Source organism: Parasteatoda tepidariorum, chromosome 1 (assembly GCF_043381705.1).
Source record: "Parasteatoda tepidariorum isolate YZ-2023 chromosome 1, CAS_Ptep_4.0, whole genome shotgun sequence".
NCBI classification, from domain to species: domain Eukaryota; kingdom Metazoa; phylum Arthropoda; class Arachnida; order Araneae; family Theridiidae; genus Parasteatoda; species Parasteatoda tepidariorum.
Genome location: NC_092204.1, coordinates 25,938,939 through 25,962,902, shown reverse-complemented (window position 1 = coordinate 25,962,902; position 23,964 = coordinate 25,938,939). Strand labels below are relative to the sequence as shown.

Below are 23,964 nucleotides of genomic sequence, written 5' to 3'. Positions count from 1 at the left end.
TAAGGTAAGTTCTCCGATTGTGCCTTAGTAACCTGGATCGTGAACATGCAGTTTTATGCTGCCAATCAGAAGGCCTGAAGGAACTCCTAAAAAGGTTCCAGAAAGGAGTGCTGAATCGGGATCGAGGTGAAAGGGAAACTTTCGGTGCTTTTTTTTTCTTTGTAACACATGCCTTTTGGTAAAGTCGAAAAACTTTCATTGGCAACAGGGCTAATATAACAGATAGAAACAAATAAATAAATTTAAAATAAACTTCTGGTACCACTGGCTCAACTTGTGGATTCCTTTACGGGTCCATAACAGCAGGGTGTGAGTCCAGTGCCAGAATTTAGTAGCAAGCAAATAAATAAATTTTAAATAAAAGTCTGGTACCATTGGCTCCACTTGTAGAGTCCTTTACGGGTCCATAGCAGCAGAGTGTGAGACTGGTACCAAGTGAAGCAGTTCAACGTGGTTGTCCTTTACAGGATATTGCAGCACATCCACCGTTCTTTTATGGTGACTGAAGATATCCCGGAAACTGACTCCTGGAGCTTTAGAGCTTTATGCTTGGATATGTGTTAATATGACGAAGACTGCCAAAAGGTAAGAATAATATTTTACTCCCCATTTTGATTGCTTACTTCAGAAAGAGAGACCCTTAAGTAAGGAAACATAATAACAGCTTTTTTTTCATCTTTAATTTGAGCTTGTCCTCTTTCCTACCCATCCTCTTTAATTTTTCTCTATGTCACAATTTGTGTTGCAGAAAGAAGTGCTGAATCGGGAGCGAGATGAAAGGGAAACTTTCGGTGCTTCTTTTCTCTGTAACACATGCCTTTTGGGAACGCCGAAAAACGTTTCGTTGGCAACAGGGCTCATATAACAGATAGAAGCAAATAAATAAAAGTCTGGTACGATTGGCTCCACTTGTGGATTCCTTTACGGGTCCATAGCAGCAGAGTGTGAGTTCAGTGCCAGCATTTAGAGGCAAGCAATTAAATAAATTTAAAATAAAAGTCTGGTACGATTGGCTCCACTTGTGGATTCCTTTACGGGTCCATAGCAGCAGAGTGTGAGACTGGTACCAAGTGAAGCAGTCCAGCGTGGTAGTCCTTTACAGGATATTACAACACATCCAACGTTCTTTTATGGTGACTGAAGATATCTCGGAAATTGACTCCTGGAGCTTTAGGCTTGGATATGTGTTAATATGACGAAGATTGCGAAAAGGTAAGAGTAATATTTTACTCCCCATTTTCATTGCTTACTTCAGAAAGAGAGACTCTCAAGTATGAAGACATGATAATAGCTTTTTTTTAATTTGAGCTTGTCCTCTTTCCTACCCATCCTTTTGAATTTTTCCTCACTGCCACAATTTGTGTTCCATAAAGGTTTACTGAATCGGGACCGAGGAAAAAAGGAAACTTTCGGTGCTACTTTTCTCTGCTACACCTGCCTCTTGGGAAAGCCGAAAAACATTTCATTCGCAACAGGGCTAATAAGCTGACTCAGAGAGAGAGATGTAGCTAAGAGAGAGATATAGCTTTTGCGTTTGTCCTCTTTCCTATCGAAGCTTTTCTTATGCTTTCAGTGTTTTAAGGTAAGTTCTCCGATTGTGCCTTAGTAACCTGGATCGTGAACATGCAGTTTTATGCTGCTAATCAGAAGGCCTGAAGGAACTCCTAAAAAGGTTCCAGAAAGGAGTGCTGAATCGGGATCGAGGTGAAAGGGAAACTTTCGATGCTTCTTTTCTCTGTAACACCTGCCTCTTGGGAACGCCAAAAAACGTTTCGTTGGCAACAGAGCTATTAAGCTGACTCAGAGAGAGATATAGCTTTTGCATTTGTCATCTTTCCTATCGAAGCTTTTCGTATGCTTTCAGTGTTTTTAGGTAAGTTCTCCGATTGTGCCTTAGTAACCTGGATCGTGAACATGCAGTTTTATGCTGCCAATCAGAAGGCCTGAAGGAACTCCTAAAAAGGTTCCAGAAAGGAGTGCTGAATCGGGATCGAGGTGAAAGGGAAACTTTCGGTGCTTCTTTTATCTGTAACACCTTTCTCTGGGAACGCCAAAAAACATTTCATTGGCAACAGGGCTAATAAGCTGATTCAGAGAAAGATGTAGCTTTTGCGTTTGTCCTCTTTCCTATCGAAGCTTTTCCTATGCTTTCAGTGTCTTAAAGTAGGTTCTCCGATTGTGCCTTAGTAGCCTGGATCGTGAACATGCAGTTTTATGCTGCCAATCAGAAGGCCTGAAGGAACTCCTAAAAGGTTCCAGAAAGGAGTGCTGAATCGGGATCGAGGTGAAAGGGAAACATTCGGTGCATCTTTTCTCTGTAACACCTGCCTCTTGGGAACGCCGAAACGTTGGCAACAGGGCTAATATAACGGATGGAAAAAAATAAGTAAATAAATTTAAATTAAATGTCTGGTACCACTAACTCGACTTGTGGATTCCTTTACGCGTCCATAGTAACAGGGTGTGAGTCTAGTTCATGTGTTTGGATGTAAGCAAATAAATAAATCTATACATAATAATAAACGCGGCTGTGTGTGCGTGTCTGTAATCACAATATATCGCCCCAGATGCCTCGCCCAGGCACGAAACTCGGCACATAATTGTGTTTTGACATAATGAAGAAGTATTTTTTTTCTTTTTCAAAAATTTGGATTAGTTTTTTAGTTATCAGTCATTTTGTAAGAAAATCTTTGCTTTTTCGTCTTCAAAGAGCCATATTCAAAAAACTATTAAAAGATGCATATACTTTTCTCCACTCTTATAAATGTATGCTAATGCGAATCTTACAATTGAAATATTAATTTTCGACAACTTAAACCAATTATATACGAAGGAAAATGTACAAAGAGGTACGCTCGAAATTTTTTGAAAGAAACACAAAGTCCAGAGGATGGTGGTTATACGGCAGTTAAAAAAGTACGGAGTTCTGATATTGTTATTGATAATAGATGGGTAGTTCCTTTTTGTCCATTGTTGTCAAAAACTTTTAATGCCCATATTATTGTGGAATTTTGTAAATCGATAAAATCTATGAAATATGTTTGCAAATATGTAAACAAAGGATCTGATATGGCTGTGTTTAACAGTGCCAACGACGAAAGTGTGCATGATGAAGATGTACAGCATAATGAAATAGGACGATAAATCAGTAGCAATGAGGCAGTGTGGTGTATTTTGGATTTCCCTATACATGAAAGGCATCCAACAGTTGTTCATTTAAGTGTACACTTAGAGAATGGCCAGCGAGTTTACTTCACATCAGAAAATTCACGGGAAAGAGCTCAAGTTGCACCAGTCACAACACTTACTTCTTTTTTTAACTTATGCCAAAACGATGATTTTGCTCGCACTTTGTTGTATAATCAGTTGCCGAAGTACTATACATGGTCTGCAAGCAGCAAAAAGTGGGTTCGGCGGAAATCTGGTCAGATAGTATCTGAAGAGCCAGGAATTAAATCAAGTGATGTACTTGGTCGCATCTACACTATTCATCCTAACAATTCCGAATGTTTTCATCTTCGACTGCTGCTTCATGAGGTGCACGGACCTACATCTTTCAATGACTTAAAGACTTTTGGAGAAATAAAATGCGAAACATTTAAGCAGGCTTGCCAGGAAAGAGGACTTCTTGAAGATGACTCGCATTGGAAAAGCACGTTAGAAGAAGCTGCTGTTGTTCGATCACCTGAAATGCTGCGTTATTTGTTTGCAATTATGTTGCAAACATGTTCTATTGCAAACCCTCTGGAATTGTGGAATTTAAGATGTTTTGCACCAAGCCAGGATTAGAAGTACTGACATGGATTTAAATTATGATTATGCCATCTTCAATCAGGCATTAATTCTTCTTGAAAACAAGGTAAAAGAATTGGGTGGTTCTGGTTTAAAAACTTATGGACTTCCTTTGCCACAACAAACAGATACCATTGACTTAAACAGAGAAATTTTGAGGGCAACAAATTACAATACAGATGAAATGACATCATACATTGATTCGAATGAGCCAAATCTGGTTCAAGACCAGAAGGAAGCTTTGGAGGAAATCTTATTTGCTGTGTTTAATGACGTCGGTGGAATATTTTTTGTGGATGCACCTGTTGGAACAGGAAAAACTTATCTCATAAATCTGATTTTAGCAAGAGTGAGACAAAGAAATAAGATTGCACTTTCTGTTGCATCCTCTGGTATTGCTGCAACTCTTTTGTCTGGTGGACGAACAGCTCATTCAGTGTTTAAATTTCCTTTAAATTTATCAACCGTCGAGCATCCTACCTGCAATATTTCCAGTAGCTAACACAAAGCTGATGTTCTTAGAAGATGTAAACTAATAGTTTGGGATGAGTGCACTATGTCACATAAAGCTGCTTTAGAAGCCCTGGATATCACTATGCAAGACCTTTTAAAAAACAACAAGTGTATGGGAGGTGTAACTTTAGTTTTATCTGGTGATTTTCGACAAACACTTCCTGTAATACAACGTGGGACAAAGACAGATGAAATACATGCATGTATAAAGTCATCTTACATTTGGGCAAATGTTCAAAGACTGCGGCTGAAAACAAATATGCGAGTTCATTTAACAGGACAAGTCTTTGCACAGGAATTTGCCAACAATCTTCTAAGACTTGGAAATGATGATATTAGTGGCGATGAAGAAGGGCTTAAAGCTGTGGAAAATATTGGAAATCGTGCTGCCACAACCGACGAACTCAAAGAAATGGTTTTTCCAAATATTCATGAAAATTACTGCAACCCTCAATGGCTATGTGAAAGAGCTATCCTTTCTCCAACAAATGATATTGTTAACGTGATAAATAACAAACTTTTAAAGAAATTACCTGGTGCTCTGGAAATTTACAAGTCTATCGACGCTGTCATGGAAATAGATCAAGTTGTCAACTATCCAACAGAATTTTTGAACTCATTGGAACGACCTGGAGTGCCGGCACATAAATTAGAATTGAAAATTGGAGCACCAATTATGCTTTTAAGAAATTTTGATCCACCTGCATTGTATAATGGAACAAGATTGATTGTGAAAAAATTGATGCCTAATGTTATTGAAGCTATGATTATAACAGGACATTCTACAGGAAATAGTGGGCTTATTCCTCGCACCCCATCATATCTTCAGACAATCCGTTTCAGTTTAAACGACTTCAGTTTCCTGTTCGACTTAGTTTTGCGATGAGTACAAATAAATCTCAGGGACAATCTTTAAAAGTCGTTGGTCTTGACTTGCAGAAGCCTTGCTTTTCACATGGACAGCTTTGTGTTGACTGCTCAAGAGTTGGTGATGAAAAGAACTTATATTTATTGGCACCAAATGGAAAAACTAAAAATATTGTTTATAAAGAAGTTTTACAAGAATAGGAAGAATTATATACTATCTGTATGCTGACTGACGCAAGTTTTATTTTATTGCTGTTTCTTAAATATGTTATCAACTGAGTTTTAATTTTCAGCTACTGGCCAATGATGATTTCGAAAGCAACTTTTGAATGCTTTTACAATTTCTGAGGCCTTTTTTTTCAAAAAAAAAAAAAAAAAACAAGTCTCAACCTGATAGTTATATTATAGGTTAGGTTACCATAGCAAAGTTACATTTTAAAATTCAAACATCCTCAAGAGCTATAACACATCTGCAGCAGAACTGGATATGAAGACAAAATTGCAGGACAGGAACACTTTAATTGTCCACTAATCTTCAGATTTCCTGCTATGTTTTAAAAAACTTTATTTGTGAAAACCTTTAGCGTGGCGGACAGCTGACCGCCTTAAGCGGCTAGTTTTAAATAAATGTCTGATACCATTGGCTCCATTAGTGGATTCCTTTACGGGTTCATAGTAGCAGGGTGTGAGTCCAATGCCAGCATTTAGAAGCTAGCAAATAAATAAATTTTAAATAAAAGTCTGGTACCATTGGCTCCACTTGTAGATTCCTTTACGGGTCCATAGCAGCAGAGTGTGAGACTGGTACCAAGTGAAGCAGTTCAACGTGGTAGTACTTTACAGAATATTGCAACACATCCACCGTTCTTTTATGGTGACTGAAGATATCTCGGAAACTGACTCCTGGAGCTTTACAGCTTTATGCTTCGATATGTGTTAATATGACGAAGACTGCGAAAAGGTAAGAATAATATTTTACTCCCCATTTTGGTTGCTTACTTCAGAAAGAGAGACCCTTAAGTAAGGAGACATGATAACAGCTTTTTTTTAATTTGAGCTTGTCCTCTTTCCTACCCATCCTTTTTAATTTTTTTCTATGTCACAATTTGTGTCCCAGAAAGGAGTGCTGAATCGGGGTCGAGGTGAAAGGGAAACTTTCGGTGCTTCTTTTTTCTGAAACTTGGGAAAGCCGAAAAACATTTCATTGGCAACAGGGATAATAAGCTGATTCAAAGAGAGATATAGCTTTTGCGTTTCTCCTCTTTCCTATCGAAGCTTTTCTTATGCTTTCAGTGTCTTAAAGTAGGTTCTCCGATTGTGCCTTAGTAACCTGGATCGTGAACATGCAGTTTTATGCTGCCAATCGGAAGGCCTGAAGGAACTCTTAAAAAGGTTCCAGAAAGGAGTGCTGAATCGGGATCGAGGTGAAAAAGAAATTTTCGGTGCTTCTTTTCTCTGTTACACCTACCTCTTGAGTAAGTCGAAAAACGTTTCTTTGACAACAGGGCTAATATAACATATAGAAACAAATAATTAAATTTAAAATAAAAGTCTGGTACTACTGGCTCAACTTGTAGATTTCTTTACGGGTCCATAACAGCAGGGTGTGAGTTCAGTGCCAGCATTTGCAAACAAGCAAATAAATAAATTTTAGATATAAGACTGGTACCATTGACTCCACTTGTGGGTTCCTTTACGGGTCCATAGCAGCCGAGTGTGAGACTGGTTCCAAGTGAAGCAGTCCAACGTGATAGTCCTTTACAGGATATTGCAACACATCCAACGTTCTTTTATGGTTACTGAAGATACCTCGGTAACTGACTCCTAGAGCTTTTATGCTTGGATATGTGTTAATATGACGAAGACTGTGACCAGGTAAGAATTATATTTTACTCCCCATTTTGGTTGCTTACTTCAGAAAAAGAGAGACTCTAGTATGGAGACATGATAACAGCTTTTTTTTCTTTAATTTGAGCTTGTCCTCTTTCCTACCCATCCTTTTTAATTTTTCTCTACGTCACAATTTGTGTTCCAGAAAGGTGTACTGAATCGGGATCGAGGTAAAGGGGAAACTTTCGGTATGGGTAAAGTGTTTAGAATTTTGATGGTGTTTGTACCGCGTAAGTGTTTCCGAGCTGTATTCAACTTGATATGAATTGTATTTAGTTAAAAAAAAATACAATTCTGCAATAAATAGAACAGAAACTCTTAACTTTAACACAAGCCCTAAACACATACAATGCAAACTCTAAACGTAATGCTAACTCCAAACGCAACACAGGCCTCAAATCAAAACAGCACAAGCTTCAACAAACAATATTTAGCACATCTCTTGTCCCGAACATTATACAACACAATTTTCTAACACAATACAATCTCGAAGAAGCACAATACCATGCAAGCCCTCACAAACAAGCTTTAAAACTAGCCTTCACAAACACAACTCTACTCAAAAATAATACAACACAAAACTTAAACATGATGCAACAAAAGTCCCGAATAGGATGCAACACATGCCCCAAGAAACACAATTCTGCAAAACCCCAAACATGATACAACACAATTCCAGCAAACACAGTTTAACACAAGCCCAAAACATGATAAAACACAACTCAACGCAAACCCCAAGCATGATTATAAAAAATTAAAATAATTTCTTCTTTTTTTTTGCTTATATAAGTTTAGTTCCAGAAAGTTGAAGACATCTATAGACTATGATTTTGGCAACCACTGTGCATACCTTTTGAAATCAACACTTTGTTCACATCGTTTCACATGCTTACACGTCGAATCAACACATCGTTTGCAAACGGCAGTCTTCTTTCTAGCGGCAGTTCGTGATGGATGAAGTTGTTCTCGAGTTTGAATTGGATCTATCTACCACTTCCGACTCCTGTGGGACCAGAGATGAAAAATCCTGATAATATGATTTGACCTCCCAGTTCCAGCACCACCGTTGGAGCCCCTGGTTAAGCCACTTTTTCATCCCATATCATCTATTGGATAAACCATTGTTTGCACCATATCACCTACTGCGTCGCCTGGGGACAAACCATTGTTGCGAGTTAGAAATAGTATTAAGTCTATCATTGTGACAGATGTACCAACACGATCACTGGACTCGTGTGCATATGGTCTCTGCAAAAGATGCACGGCATCGTTTGAATTTGAAAGAGACTGTGAAAAACAATCCCCGTGTCATTGGTGCTTCACAAACTGTTTCCCGACATCGTTTAAATTTGACTGTGGAAAAAGATCCCCCTGTCACCAATGCACCTGAAAAGCAAACTGTTTCCACAAACCAGTGTTTCCTGACCAAAACCATTTTTTTTTCTAACTGTTCTTTTGGACGACAGGTAAAATATGCATGAAAAGTGTTTGGATGCATTGTGTATCCAGGAAGTGTATTTAGTTTAACGAGTGGTGTCAAAACCATCTCGTGGGATGGTAAAGTGGATCCTCAGTACTTGTTTGGAGGTGACATTTATTCAAAAGTGGGACTGTAGATGAGGACACCGGACACCCACAACACATGGAAATCTATGGTCGCAAAACTGGACACTATGAAACATTTAAAAGTGATAATTAAAACTGGTTGTTAAAAAGCCTTTAGGAATGTGTGTTTTGTTCCAAGCAGTGCCACCGCTTTAAAGTTGTGATGGGTAGTTATTGTGAGGTGTCACATATTCCATTAGTGTTCCACATTAAAACTGCATAAATATATTGTATATATGTATTGTTTCATGTATTGCAGTTCTTAGATGAAGCAAAAATGGGGAGACTTCTTGTGAGGTTTCTCTATTTTTTAGTAAAGTGTAATGCACCAAGATTTGTTTATCCTTATTCAACACTTAAGAAACAAAACATCCCGTTTCATCCGACTGTTTATATATATATATATGCTCTTGACTCTGTGCTTTTACTCAAGGCTGCTTTGATCTTTGCATGAACCTTGTCTACTTTACGATAGTCCTCTTTTTGAATCATGTGGTTTCAACTCAAGCACGGCTCTGAGAATACTGTTGCTGCCCTTGTAGCTTTGAATGAAAGTCTCATGCAGAGATTGACGGATGTCGGTCGATTGTTGGGTATAATCAATCCCTATACTTGGGGGCCTAGATACAGGGACAAGGTCGCTGCAGAAACTATTCCATCCCATCAAAGTAAAACTGTATTTGACTATCTTTTTTTTATAAAAAGAAGAAAAAAACATTACAAAGCAGATGTAAATAAACATCGTGTGGCAACATTTTGTAGAGAGACACGTTTAGAAATGAATTATCCATTAGAAATAAACTTACCGATATGCAATTTTGTGAAATAAAATTTTCAAAATCCTCGCTTTTTCATTAAATTATACATATTATACTATTTAATTATATGGGTCATTCTCACGAAAACTGTCATTTCTCAGTTCATAAAATCCCAAAAAGTAAAGTGAATAANAAACTTACCGATATGCAATTTTGTGAAATAAAATTTTCAAAATCCTCGCTTTTTCATTAAATTATACATATTATACTATTTAATTATATCAAAGTAAAAACTTTATTAAACAGACATTTTTGGAAATTTTTTACCTCAAGAGCAAATTATGCTGCAGCTTTTTATCAAAGGGTTTACACTGTAAAAACTGTTATGCGTAAAAACTGCTGATGTAAAAGATGCTAATGTTGTTAGAGTCCCTTTAGTGTCTTGCTAACCGTAAAAGGTTTTCTTCTCCTGTAATGTAAATGTGGGTTTGTTCTAACAAAAAATTCTCCTCCAAGGCAAATTTATCCCAATACTTAATCAAGGATATCCCTTATCTTCCGGATCAGGTTCAAACTTACAAGGCCACAGAGTTGAATATTGGTTGTCCTAAACTCAGAATCAAATCGGCTGTTCAAACTTAGTTACAAAATACAGGGTATCTGCTACATTTTAGATTTTCAAATTCATGACTAAACGAAGTTACTACTTTCTCCGACAAAAACAGAATAATATATTTGAAAAGCATTATAATAACATTAATTAAAATGATAGGTATAACCAAAACTGATATACTCTGCATCTTCATATTTATTGATTTTAAATTTAAAAAACAGAGTAAAGAAAGAGTTAAGCAATAAAATAGCTATAAAAAAAATAGCTGAGTAAATAACTTTGTTTTTCTTTTTTTCTGAATTACATTCTAAAGATACTTTTCTTGTTCATCAGAAAAGAAAGAAATACTCCTGATTTTTCTGTTCTCATTTTGGAATAAAAAAAATTTGCCAATGACTGGGTTGCTTCAGCAAGAATTTTAAATTCATAAAATAAAAAAATAAAAATAATAATACATCTGAAATCACAGAAGTTTAACAGATACTCTGCTGTAGAAATGATGTTTTTTCTTTCATTTTTTGAAAGAACACCATAATATAAAAACTTTTCATAATTTTATAAAATATGACGCTGAGTGGGGAATTCCATTTTAAAAATAAAATTTTTCGGCGACATAAATCCATGACTTTCCATGATTTCTTTTAAAAAAAGTTAAAATCATGACAAATTTTGTTAAATACACAAATTCATGACTTTCCATGATTTTTCATGACTTTCCAGGTGCGCGGATACCCTGAAAATAAAATTCAAATACAAAGCATAAAGCAAAATTTTACAAATTGATTCTTGTTGAAGGTAATTCGTCAGGACAGAAGCCATCCCCAAATGATATAACACATGGTGGGGAAGGGGGTTGTGAAATTGTTACAAGGAGTGAGTGTTCTTTTTTTTTTTTAGAGCGATCCAAGTTTTCAAGTAACAGACTACAAAAATTCTCCATAAATAATTTAATACAAAAGTATAAAAACATATAAAATTTACAAAGTAAGAAGAAAAAAAAAGCTGTTGTTAAAATTCTTCTTCTGATTCAGAATCAACAGTCTCTACCAGGAAGCAACGAGCTAAGTTTCTAATCAATGCTAGTNACTGTAAAAACTGTTATGCGTAAAAACTGCTGATGTAAAAGATGCTGATGTTGTTGGAGTTCCTTTAGTGTCTTGCTAACCGTAAAAGGTTTTCTTCTCCTGTAGTGTAAATGTGGTTTTGTTCTAACAAAAAATTCTCCTCCAAGGCAAATTTATCCCAATTCTTAATCAAGGATATCCCTTATCTTCCGGATCGGGTTCAAACTTACAAGGCTACAGAGTTGAACATTGGTAGTCCTAAACTCAGAATCAAATCGGCCGTTCAACCCTTGTTACAAAATACAGGGTACAAAATACAGGGTATCTGCTACATTTTAGATTTTCAAATTCATGACTTAACGAAGTTACTACTTTCTCCGACAAAAACAGAATAATATATTTAAAAAGCATTATAATAACATTAATTAAAATGATAGGTATAACCAAAACAGATATACTCTGCATCTTGATATTTATTGATTTTAAATTTAAAAAACAGAGTAAAGAAAGAGTTAAGCAATAAAATAGCTAAAAAAAAATAGCTGAGTAAATAACTTCGTTTTTCTTTTTTTCTGAATTATATTCTAAAGATACTTTTCTTGTTCATCAGAAAGGAAAGAAATATTCCTGATTTTTCTGTTCTCATTTCGGAATAAAAAAAATTTGCCAATGACTGGGTTGCTTCAGCTAGAATTTTAAATTCATAAAATAAAAATAATAATACACAACTGAAATCACAGAAGTTTAACAGATACTCTGCTGTAGAAATGATGTTTTTTCTTTCATTTTTTGAAAGAACACCATAACATAAAAACTTTTCATATTTTTATAAAATATGACGCTGAGTGGGGAATTCCATTTTAAAAATAAAATTTTTCAGCGACCTAAATCCATGACTTTCCATGATTTCTTTTAAAAAAAGTTAAAATCATGACAAATTTTGTTAAATACACAAATTCATGACTTTCCATGATTTTTCATGACTTTCCAGGTGCGCGGATACCCAGAAAATAAAACTCAAATACAAAGCATAAAGCAAAATTTTACAAATTGATTCTTGTTGAAGGTAATTCGTCAGGACAGAAGCCATCCCCAAATGATATAACACATGGTGGGGAAGGGGGTTGTGAAATTGTTACAAGGAGTGAGTGTTCTTTTTTTTTTTTAGAGCGATCCAAGTTTTCAAGTAACAGACTACAAAAATTCTCCATAAATAATTTAATACAAAAGTATAAAAACATATAAAATTTACAAAGTAAGAAGAAAAAAAAAGCTGTTGTTAAAATTCTTCTTCTGATTCAGAATCAACAGTCTCTACCAGGAAGCAACGAGCTAAGTTTCTAATCAATGCTAGTCTAATTATGTTTTCTTGTTCACTCGGATCCTTAATCTGCAATTCAAAGCAAAATTATTTGAGTAATCATTAAAAAAAAAAATTTTAAATACTTCAATAAATTTATTTTAATGGGTTCAGATCTGATGAAACGAGAATGAAGCGCTTTCACAGACCCACATACTTCCAATAAAAAAAGACCGAGCAATTTTTCTTGTAAAGTCAAGTCTAATTTCATTTAAAAATTGAAATAAAATCATTACTGCAATTAAAATTGCTAAATTATTCAATTTATTATAATTGATAGTACCTAAATATAAAACTAAAATGTTTAGGAAAATCACAAAAATCCCAAATACAAAATACTATCCAGCAAAGTCCAGATGAAAAAATTTCTTAGTAAGCCAAGTTTGATTTCATTTAAAAGTTCAAATAAAACTATTATTGTAATTAAATTTGCTAAAATTTTCAATTCATTATTATTGATAGTACCGTAATATACAATAATAAAATGTTTAGGACAAAAAACTTTGCAAAACTAACCAAAACATACAAAATACTATCTAGCAAACTTCAGATGACAAGTCTACACCCATATATATATGTATATACAGTCAAACCCCACTATAGTGAACCTTCAAGGGACCGACATTCGGTTCACTATAACCGGGAGTTCACTATATCCGTTACGCAGGCAATTTAATTAATGGTTCCTTAAATCCTCCCTTTTATTACACATTATTCAAATAAATGACTGAAAAATATTATGTAGTAGTAAAAAATATGTTATTTTTTAATTTCTCTTCTTCTTGTGTACAAAAAAAAATTAGTAATCTTTAGCTGATGAGCAAACCTCAACATAAGATATGGAAACACTTCCCGATAATTCTTCCTGAATTTCTGTTATTCCGCTTTTTAAACCTGTCTAACCTAACATATTTTAGGACATAAAAGTAGTATCATAAAATCGCTTAACAAATTAACTGACATTTGTTAAGATACTGCGGCTTCTTCTAAAGCTGAACCACTTCAGTAATGTTTCTTCAACATCCTTGTGATCTGCTTTTCTCAACTTTTTTTGGCATCTTTTTCATGAGCAGAAATTATTAACAGCCAATTTTTTCATCTGTTACAAACTACAGATTTGGATAGTTTATATTCTCTGCAAATATTAGCTTGATTGCATCCATCTTCAATTTTTCTGATTATGCCCATTTTATCATCAATGAAGAACGTTTTACGATTATTGCTCGCCATAGTTAAATTTGAGACACTTGTTTGCAGGCTTTTTTAAACTGAACTGAGAGCAAAAAGGAGTTGAAATGAGGGCCTTATCAACACATATTAGTGTTCAACCATTTGACCAATAATGACTCATTCCCTATGACAAAAAATGCATATTGATCCCCCTGACATCTTACAGTTGCACCATCATCTGCCTGGGTTGGAAACATTTGCTTGGTTTGTTTAGGGATGGGAAAGTGAGACAAAATAAGCAAACAAGAAAAAATGCTTATCGCTACATTCCCCTCTATAGATGGTTTTAAAAATCGGTGTATGTATTTATTTTGAAGTAGAAATTTCAAAATTATTACAAAAAAATGACGAAAAAAATCAGTCAAAGACAGAAAAAAATTCATTATATCCAACTTCCTCACATTTTTGGTTCACTATATCCATAAAAAATAACATTATACGTGTATAGCAAGGCACGGGACCGAACATTTCGTTCACTACAGCGGGGTTTGACTGTATAATGTATAATATATGACTGTATAATATATAACTGTATAATATATAACTGTATAATATATAACTGTATAATATATGACTGTATAATATATAAACAGTTTACACGTTTAAATACTCTGAATCTAATAAAAAATAATGATTCTCAAAACAGACAGCTCATGTTAAAGGTCCATCCTCAGTAAGACATTATTCGAAAATATAACAGGCACTAACCACCATCTAAAGTTGTTCAAAAATTGAAATAAGACATTCCAAATTAAAATCACACAGGGTGCGTAGCCAAATCTTTGAAACAAAAATAAGCACTTTTTAAAAACTTTTCAAGCACTTTAAAAAAATTTTCAAGCGCTCAAAAAATTCATATTCAATCAGTGATATCATTGAAAAACAAAAAACTTTTTATAAACAGTTTTAGCGTTAAAAAAAACCCAAAAAGAAACAGGTGTAAATCGAAACAATCAGTACTTTCCCACATCATCGACTGAATTCAACTTGACCTTGAACTCAGAACAAAAGTACCCGTACCCCCTACGTCAAAAAAGTGTTAGAAGTAAAATAAAATAAACAATAATAAAATTAAAATAAATTAAAAAGAAAAACATTTCATAAGGATTCTCCATCCGAATTGGAGCACTCGGTTTCAAGTGTGCGTGCATGCGCAAGTCATAACGTGGGTACGACATGAAGTCCGCGTGAATGATTACGTAGCAATAAATAATAGTAAATAAATAAATGGTAGTAAATACAGTTTAACTTAGGAATTAACATCACTCCTACATCTTTCCTTTTCCCATATGCATTGTCTTCCTTTACAAGTACAATCACAAATGCTAGTTTTATGATGTTAATAATGCCTGTTTAGATCATTTTTAAAACTAGAGGATTCTTCTGTTTATCATTCAGAAATTCTACTGAAATTTAGTAGCTACCAAAAGTAGTAACGACTGTTGAGAATGTTTCGATCCCCCCCCCTAGTGGACAAATACAGAAACATTCAATTACGAACTTTTTCTCCACCAGCATAGTGTATCTTAGAATTTGTGGTGAACAACCTACAACTCTTTTCATCTGTAAATAGCTTTCCCTCTTTTTCATTATGATTAATTATTAAATACAATTCTTAAACATCTTTGTGCAAAGTATTTTTCAGCATAAGTGTTAATTTAGTTATCTACAACCAAAGAACCGGAAGAGAATACTGGGTGAAGACAGCTTGGAACTGAAACAAGGTAAGATTCCTTGTTAAATAATTTGAATCTTTAGAAGTCTTTGTTTAGTATCGTTATATGGCATCCTTGTAATGATGCTCAGTTATATAAAAGCTCATCAAATCAGTTTCCTACGTATGATTTTTAAAATAAAAAATAATGATGTTTTATCTTTAAGATTGAAGGTATTGAAAAAGAAATTTGAAGAATAACAAGTGTTTTATAAGTGGTTATTAATAAATTGTTTCCCTTGAAAAAATGCAATCCAATGAGTTTTCAATATTATTAAAAGATTTTAATGTTTGTATTCTCAAATTTTTTTAGGGTGTTTGNATCTCCGGAAACTTCCGGATCACTGTTAGCAAAAATTCCGGAAATCCGGATTTTTTCCGGAGCACAATCAGCCCTGTTTTAAGTACTTTTTAAGCACTCAAAAAATATTTTTAATCACTTTCCAAAAAAAAAAAAATCATAATTAGGATCTGTACAGTAATAAAAATTATTTTTTTCTATTGTTAAAATTTCTCAATTTATAAACATGAAATCAATAAAATTCCAAAACATTTTCTAAAACATTAATTAATCATAATAAAATAACTAGTTCCTGATAAATATTCAGAGAAAATCATGCATTTTTTGTAATTTAGAACGACAATTGACGCGGCAAATAAAAAATCTCTTTTTAAAAGGTAGAAAATTAAGCACTTTTTATAAACCCTGAATAAAAAAAAAAATACCTTTAAGGGCTTTTAAGAAACGTAAATAAAAAATAAGCACCTTTAAGCACTTTTTAAAAACGCTACGCACCCTGATAGAATTGTCTGATTTACCTTATATTTTACAGCAACTTAACAACCAGCATCAGCCCTATATAGTATATAGGTCGATATTGGCGTGATATAGGAACAATATTGAAAAATCTAGACATCCCAATATGGGTCCCTGGGTGCAATGTTCATGTAGGACCTATACTGAGCCAATTTTGAATTGAACTGGGATCAAAGTAAAATTGTTGCTAGAGATGCTTTCCAACAATTAACTGCAACTGGTATAATGGATGAAACACAATCCAGTTTAAATTTTTCAACATTCTAATTCATTCTAGTGGTCAAAAATTCACACAAAAAAAGTAAATTCTGCAATTAAGGGTCAGAAAAAGATTGCAATTTATATTGCAATTCAACCTAGAACTTTGGTAAAAAATTAGACAATCTGACAAGTCGGAAAGTAGAAAATATTTTGATTGACCCTTTGGCACAAAATACTGATTGTAGGGGGTCAGACAATAATTGAAACTTGTACTCTTATCAAGAACAAAGCTCCAAATTACATTTAAACACATCAAATAGTAGGAGGATAGTCAGAATTAAAATAGCTGATAAACTCTATTTGGCGATAAAAAAAAAAATGAAACCTGTCTATGTTGATCACTAGTGGTGTCTTGCTTTTGTGGTAAACTTATTTACAGATTGGAATGAAACATTGTTTTTTATTATCATTAATTATATAGTTGGATTCAAACACACCATCAAAATTTAGGTTGATGTTACTAAATATTTTTTATTAGTTTTGTGATTAATTTCACAATGTTGATTAATACAGATTAATTAATTTTCTTTTCATTTATTATCTCTTAACAAGAACAGGTATTCAGATAATTAATAAAATAATTATTTTCTTTTTTACCTTTGGAGACAAGTTAATAGATATAAAAAAGTGTAATATTTATTTTTCATAAACTTGGGGTTTGTTAGTTGTTGAAATGCAAGAATTTATTTTGTAATCACTTTATTTAAAGGGGGGGAAAAGTCATTAGAATGCAAAATTGGGTAACTTTAAGACTAAGACTCAACTTTTTACATAAAGGTTAAACTTACTGAATTTTTCTTAGATTCTTCTAAACATTCCATGAGGCGATAGGTATCTTTCTGAGAGAATATTGAAACTGGAGCTTCCAATAAAGGAAGTGCATCCAGAAGCAGAATCAATTGAAAACTAGAAAGAAAGAAATAGTTTGAATTTTGTTTTTATAGCAAACACAATGATAATAATAAATTAAGGATATTCTTAGAACAGATAACATGACTTGCAGAAACGTTATTAATATAAAACCAAAACCCAATCATAAAATAAAGTAGATTTTATTCAAAAATTAACAATCATTCTCCTAATTTTTTTTCACGCAATACACAGAAATAATTGTGAGCCCAGCTAAAAAATCCTGAAAATCGCATGAGTAAAAATCAAATTGCTTGAGTAATTAATGACGCATTTCAAAACATTTATGTCTTTATAAAATGAAATTACTAATATTTTCATAACATGAAATTTTAAATAAATTATATGCAGCATAATTTAAATGAATAATTATGTATTAATTTACTTTTGTCACAAATGATATTTATTATTATTATACACATAACTATAATTTTCCTAAAAAAGAAAAAAGCAAGAGTTTGAATTGAACAATTAGAAAAAAAAATTTACCAGCTTTTTTTCTCTTTCTTCTTAATATTTCTTATTTTTCTTAAAACATACTTAAAATTTTACATATACCTATGAAAGACCTGGAGAAACAATTAATAAAACTTATAAATATGTCTTTCGTTCTCGAGTCGATGATCAGAATAACCATTTACAGATAAAAAATGCAAATTAATCTTGAAAATAAACTTTAAGTATAAAAAACCGTATAAAAAATAAAATAAACTGTATTTTTAGTTCCACAGTTGAAAATGGAGTTCTGAAGTATCTACCGGAGAAAATATTTACAGAAAAGAAAGTTGCATAATAAAATTCATACTTCTAATAATTTTAAATAAATCATACAGGAATTTTTATACTTGAATTCAGTTGCAGCATTAATATCAAACCTAAACTATACATTCAGCTTTAACTTATACGGTACATCAGATCTGATAATTGCAATGAATCAATAAAAGGGAAAATAAGACTAGGGGAATTTACAGTGCAACAATAAAAAACTATTTGTTTATATCTTCAAAGTTATTTAAAAAAATAATAAAAATATATAAATAATCTGTGTAAAATTAAAATTTTAATTAATGTAAGAACTTTTTTGAAAACAAAAACACAATAAACAATTAAAATACCCAATACATAAGCAACGCTTAAAATATTAATTAGACAAAATAAAATTTAAAAAAAATAATATTACAATAAAATTGTAAAAATACTAATTGAAATAATAAATAAAAATTTATGTAAAAAAAATTAAAAAAGCATATTTATAACATCAAATAACGAACCATACTAAAAAGAAATTAACAAATCAACAGACAAGCTTTATCAACATAAATCAACAGACTAACAAAAAAATAAATAAATAAAGGATAAAATCACAGTGTTTTAGTCTTAGCTAAAAAATAAATAAATTATCCTAAAATATGAAACAAAGCTGCAAGATACGAAAAAGTAAATGGAAAACTTATTAATAAAAATAAATAAACAAAGAAATAAAAGAACAACTTTTCAAAAACTAAGTGATCCTAAAACAATTTTATTTAATAAAAATATTACACAATAATCTGTAATGAATCAAAATTAAATTGTACTTAAGCAGAAACGCCAACTTGCTCCGGACAGCAAATATATATTTTAAAGTGGTAGTTTATCAATTGTGATTCTTGGTTTAATAAATTCAATTTAGCAGATTTTTATACACCAGTATTTCTAAATAAGGGCTTACATAATTTACCATTTTATAGTACTTATGTCATGTTATAACTTTTAAAAAGCAAGCAAAAATAGTCAAATATTTGCAAAATTTACTTTGTAGTTATTTACCGTTTTTTTAATTATCTTGGTGTGTCCGGAACAGTTGGCATCTCTGCTTTATATCGCAATTTGAAGCAAAGTTTTTTATACAAGGAGTGAATATAGTGAAAATTAGCAGATTTTGAAACAGTCACCGTAACGTTTCATATTATGCTGACTTTTGGTACAAACATTTTTAATGAAACCGGCAGAAACGTATTAATCTTGATGTATACTTGCATTTTAGTGACTTATAAACGCATAACATGTGGAGGCATGTCTGGAAACATATAACATGTGGTGAGTCATTGAAATGCATACTTGCATTTCGGTAACTCACCACATGCATTTCTCTTTTTTTCAGAAAAGAGTAAAGTTTTAAATGTGGAAATGCCAAAGATACGAACAGAAATGTCCGCAAATACCGATCATTTTTATTTTCTGTAGAGAAATATGTTCGACTATTGAGGGAAGTTGANAGCATGCCACGCCTTTATGCTTGATTGATAGCCAATGATGGGAGAGAAAATAAGAATTTGTCACTACCCCGCCCTCAACTTGAATGACAAGTAAGGAGGAAATGAATTTTTCTTCTCCACCTACCCACCTTATTGAATGACGGGAATTTCCCCTTCTTGCTTGAATCGTTCTAGTTCAAAATGCCGGAGAGAGCAATTAATGTTTTCATAACTGTGAATTTTTTTCGTTTTCTATATTTATTTTTAAAATAGCAATAATTATTTTTTTTCTAATATTTTGTTTATGATTGATTAGATATCATTCTAATACTAAAACATTATTGCCCGAAAAATAATGTTTATTTTCTGCTTCTTAGATTCAGATCATTTTAAGCTTTGTTTACCTTGGAGGTCAATTATACGGAAAAATCAAATATACGGACTTCGGAAAGTCCCGCCGATTCCGGATACGCAACTTTCCACTGTATTTACAATGCAACAAATGTGTGAATAACACACGTTGTCTCTTTAAAAAAAAAAAAACATTCCAATATTTTTGAGGTAGAAGCGCACAGTTATAAATAAATTTAATAATAGCAAATAAAGAAAGGTTTCACATTTAAATTTATTGATTTAATTATATCATTTGCAATGTCTGGACATATTACAGAGTCATCGCTTATCACAGCACTTGTGATAGTGTCGAAATAAAAATCTGATATTGATAAGTTGACCAGTTAAGAACTTAGAAAAAATTCTGAATTAAGATAAAGTTTCCTATTCAAATTAGTTTATTTAGTATCAATTAGGATGGCCAGATGAACACAATAAGTAAATAAAGAAATAAATTAATAATAATAAAAAACAATGAATTAATTGAATAAAGTATACTTCATCGACAAATAAATTGCATGTTTGATTCCATATTTATGAGGTGCAGTCATACCTTTAAATGCACTAGTAATAGTATAAATAAACAAACTGCGTGAACAAATTCTAATTGAAATGAGAAATTTAGTGATCAACGATATTCTAGAGAACAAAAAAAAATAAAAATTATTAATTAAAGAGGGATCTGTTTATACTGCTCTCAGCTTGCCAACAAAGAATGAGAAAGCCTTCCTGAGAAAATATCAAAGATAAATAAATAAATAAAAAAACAAAATAAAATTTAAATAAAAAATTTTGTTTGCCAATATTAAATTTTTAATATAACTTGCAATGAAACATAACTTGAAACTTCTGTACTTTGGAACTCCGAAAACGTGCAGATCACTGTTAATAAAAGATCCGGAAGTCCGGATTTTTTCCGGAGCACAATCATCTCTGAATACGTAAGATATAGCCCCACATATAATTTTAGAGATTTTTTAACATTGAATAAACTAAAGGAAAAAAAACACAAGAACAATATTACATTCACTGAAAAATACATATTTCAAGTCAGCAATATTTAATGGACATTTTAAAATAAGTTTTAATTATAATCCTAAGTTTATAGCTTTGAATAGTAAAAGATATAAATTCATTTTAAATAATTGTAGTATATTCTTGAATAACTAGCAAAGTTAAAAAAAAAAAATTCATGGTAAATGAAAAAAAAAAACGAATATAAAATAATTTCTTTTTACTTAGGTGGAGCTAATCCTGATGCTATCAAAGAAATCAGTAACGTTGCAGCTGCCTTTAAATCTTGGTCTTCATACAATTTATGGAATTCACAATATTTTCCTGAAATTATTATTATTTTTTATTTGAAAGAGAACCACAAAATTCATATAAAAACAAAAACATGCAAAATACTATAACTAATAGTTTCTAATTGGACAAAATGTAATAAATAGATTAGTAAAAGAATTAGTAACATTAATCTCAGCAATTTTGTTTGCACACTGACACATCAAAAATTGCGGACATGATAAAAACTTACAACACATTAACCGAGACCAGTAATTTTTTAGAGCAGCAAAAAAATAGCACTCGAAGATTTATGTAAGCAAAATTATAGCCAAACTTTACTATAAAAGAATTCTCTCTTTCGTCTTTATTAATAACTGAAGGTGTAAAAAGGTAGAGAATTCATATTTTAAATAGGGACCTGCATATAGTAAAATGGGTCATATTTTTAAAAAAAATCAACTGATTTAAAAATCAGTTAACTGATATGGATAAATTATAGTTTAGTTCTTACCAACAAATGTCAACTTATCACTGACCAGCATACAAGAGCCCATGTTTCTAAAAATTTCAAAGCCTTCACCTTTTCCACGATCAGCATAATCTTTCAGCCACCTATTAAGTTAAAATACATTGTTTTTTTTTGTAATGAATACAAATTTGCTTACATATAAATTATTAATAGATAAAAAAAAAGTTTTTTAATTGGAATTCTATTTCTACATAATTCATACAGTTTAACTTTTTCAATTTTACACATCAGCATTTAGATTAATTAATAACCAATAAAATTAAAAGCTAATAAAATATTACAAAATCAGAGATAAAAATAGATTAATACTAATTACGACCCTTAATGTGCAAAAATGTTTATTTAATTTTTTTTTCAAGAATTCTATTCTATATGTACGCAGAGGTACCAACTTTCTATACTAGCTCTCAGTAATCAAAAGTTGAATAATACAGAAATATAAACAATTAGCGTTTACAAAATTCAAATTAGAGCAATTTTAAGGAGTAAAATTAAATTGCTTGCCTGTAAACAATGTTCTAGTTTTTTGGAATAATTAGATCTAGCCGTTATTGCTTTAAAACTAAAGTAACTAAATCTACACTAAACATTTTTGTTCACAGTATTTCAGATTAATTTGTTTGTTTTTATTGTATTTTTTGTTTCTATCGAATCACTTTTGTTTCTCATTTATCGTTTATAGAACTGATCGTAGATGAGAAGTTAATGTTAAAGTTTCTTAACTCTTAGTAGTTCAAGAGGGGGGAGCTTACTTTAAACAGTGCAAATAAAAAGCATAAAAAATTATTTAAAAGCTTATTTTTTGCAATAACTGTAATTTATATTGCTAATTTTGACAATGAAATTGTAATAATTATGGAAAAATAACACCCATATAGCACATTTTTGAACAATATAGCTATAATAAAATACAAACCTATCAGCTATTTCATCTGCGTACCGGACATTCTGTAAAAGAACAAAAATAGAAATATGTGTAAAAAAATGCAGTTTAGAAACAAAAACAAATTATTTATAAATGCATGTGTACGGTAGAGATGCCCAAGCCCGGCATGGCTTGCTTACTGAAAAAATGTTTCAGGCTCATGATAAAATTTTCATGAACTTTTTTAAGAGAAACTATTAAGAAACGTTTGGTTCGAGCGAGCATTAAGTACAAAAAAATACAACTTATACGATATAAAAAAATAACAGCAATCTGCTAGTTCTGTCCAGTACTTTTGCGAGAGTGCTAAATTCGATCTTTAACTGACGTATACCTAGGGCTAAGTAATTATGTATTATTTACCGGGTTCAGACCTCTTAAAGTGAGCTTGCCACATCTCTAACGTACAGACAAATATTTTTATTAATTAATTTAACTTTAAAAAAAGAAAGGATAATTGACCTTAGAATACATAACCCATGTTAAAGCAGTTCCAAGTTTTCCTTTTGCCATTGCCTTAGAAGTCATAACATTAGAAACTGTTTTCACTGAAAAAAATAATAATTTCAAACTATTAATAACATGGTTAACAAAAATTTCTTTCATTAATGTTCAGTTTCTTGAATTTTAAAAATCATAAAGAAATATTTTAGTAGGTTTTTGTTAACATGTTGAGCACCATTCATGTTTTTAAAAAAATCCCTGAAGGGTAAAGTGCACTGCTTGGAAGCACCCATACCTCTATAAGGAATAGTTCAAACGTATAACCATTGTCACCAATAATTCTCCAAATGAGTGGCAAGAGAAATTCTTTAGATAGACAGACTATAACTTTTATTTTTGCCTTCAAAAAATATGTATAATCAAAGAATTTATAGGAAGAATGCTCTGAATAAGGTTTACACCAGCATGGGGACAATTTGGTCAAGTCATCAATAAATGTTGACAAAATCAAAAGCATGGATGGCAAATTTGTTGCGTGAACTATTTTTTATAAACTTATTTTTCCACCATTTACAGCACAAGAAGCTTGCCTGTTCATTTTTTTTCTTTAATCCAAAAGTAATTACCATGAGAAATTTAAACACTTCATAAATCAGTTTTGATGCAAATTTTTTACATTTTCAAAATTTTGGGAATTCATCTATTTATTAAATTTTGGCGATTCTAATAATGCCACATTAAAAAATCCATTACCTA

General features: G+C 32.0%; 2 protein-coding genes across 2 annotated transcripts in view; one reads left to right on the top strand and one right to left on the bottom strand.

Moving 5' to 3' along the window:
• Positions 1-3,787: 3,787 nt before the first annotated feature.
• On the top strand, positions 3,788-9,511 carry LOC107438391 (uncharacterized). Its single transcript, XM_071177635.1, has 2 exons — positions 3,788-6,133; positions 7,853-9,511. Exon 1 carries the CDS (start codon positions 4,349-4,351, stop codon positions 5,189-5,191), a length of 843 nt encoding a protein of 280 aa, XP_071033736.1. The 5' UTR covers positions 3,788-4,348; the 3' UTR covers positions 5,192-6,133; positions 7,853-9,511.
• Positions 9,512-12,305: 2,794 nt separating this feature from the next.
• LOC107438400 (nuclear pore complex protein Nup75) overlaps positions 12,306-23,964 on the bottom strand; it is a 35,152-nt gene continuing 23,493 nt past the window's right edge. The window contains exons 18-23 of the mRNA XM_043052942.2: positions 23,227-23,312; positions 22,756-22,787; positions 21,822-21,922; positions 21,262-21,361; positions 17,273-17,390; positions 12,306-12,492 (exon numbers count right to left, since the gene is read on the bottom strand). Of these exons, the coding sequence (XP_042908876.1) occupies positions 12,382-12,492; positions 17,273-17,390; positions 21,262-21,361; positions 21,822-21,922; positions 22,756-22,787; positions 23,227-23,312 (548 nt within the window). The 3' untranslated portion in view covers positions 12,306-12,381. The remainder of the gene's footprint in view (positions 12,493-17,272; positions 17,391-21,261; positions 21,362-21,821; positions 21,923-22,755; positions 22,788-23,226; positions 23,313-23,964) is intronic.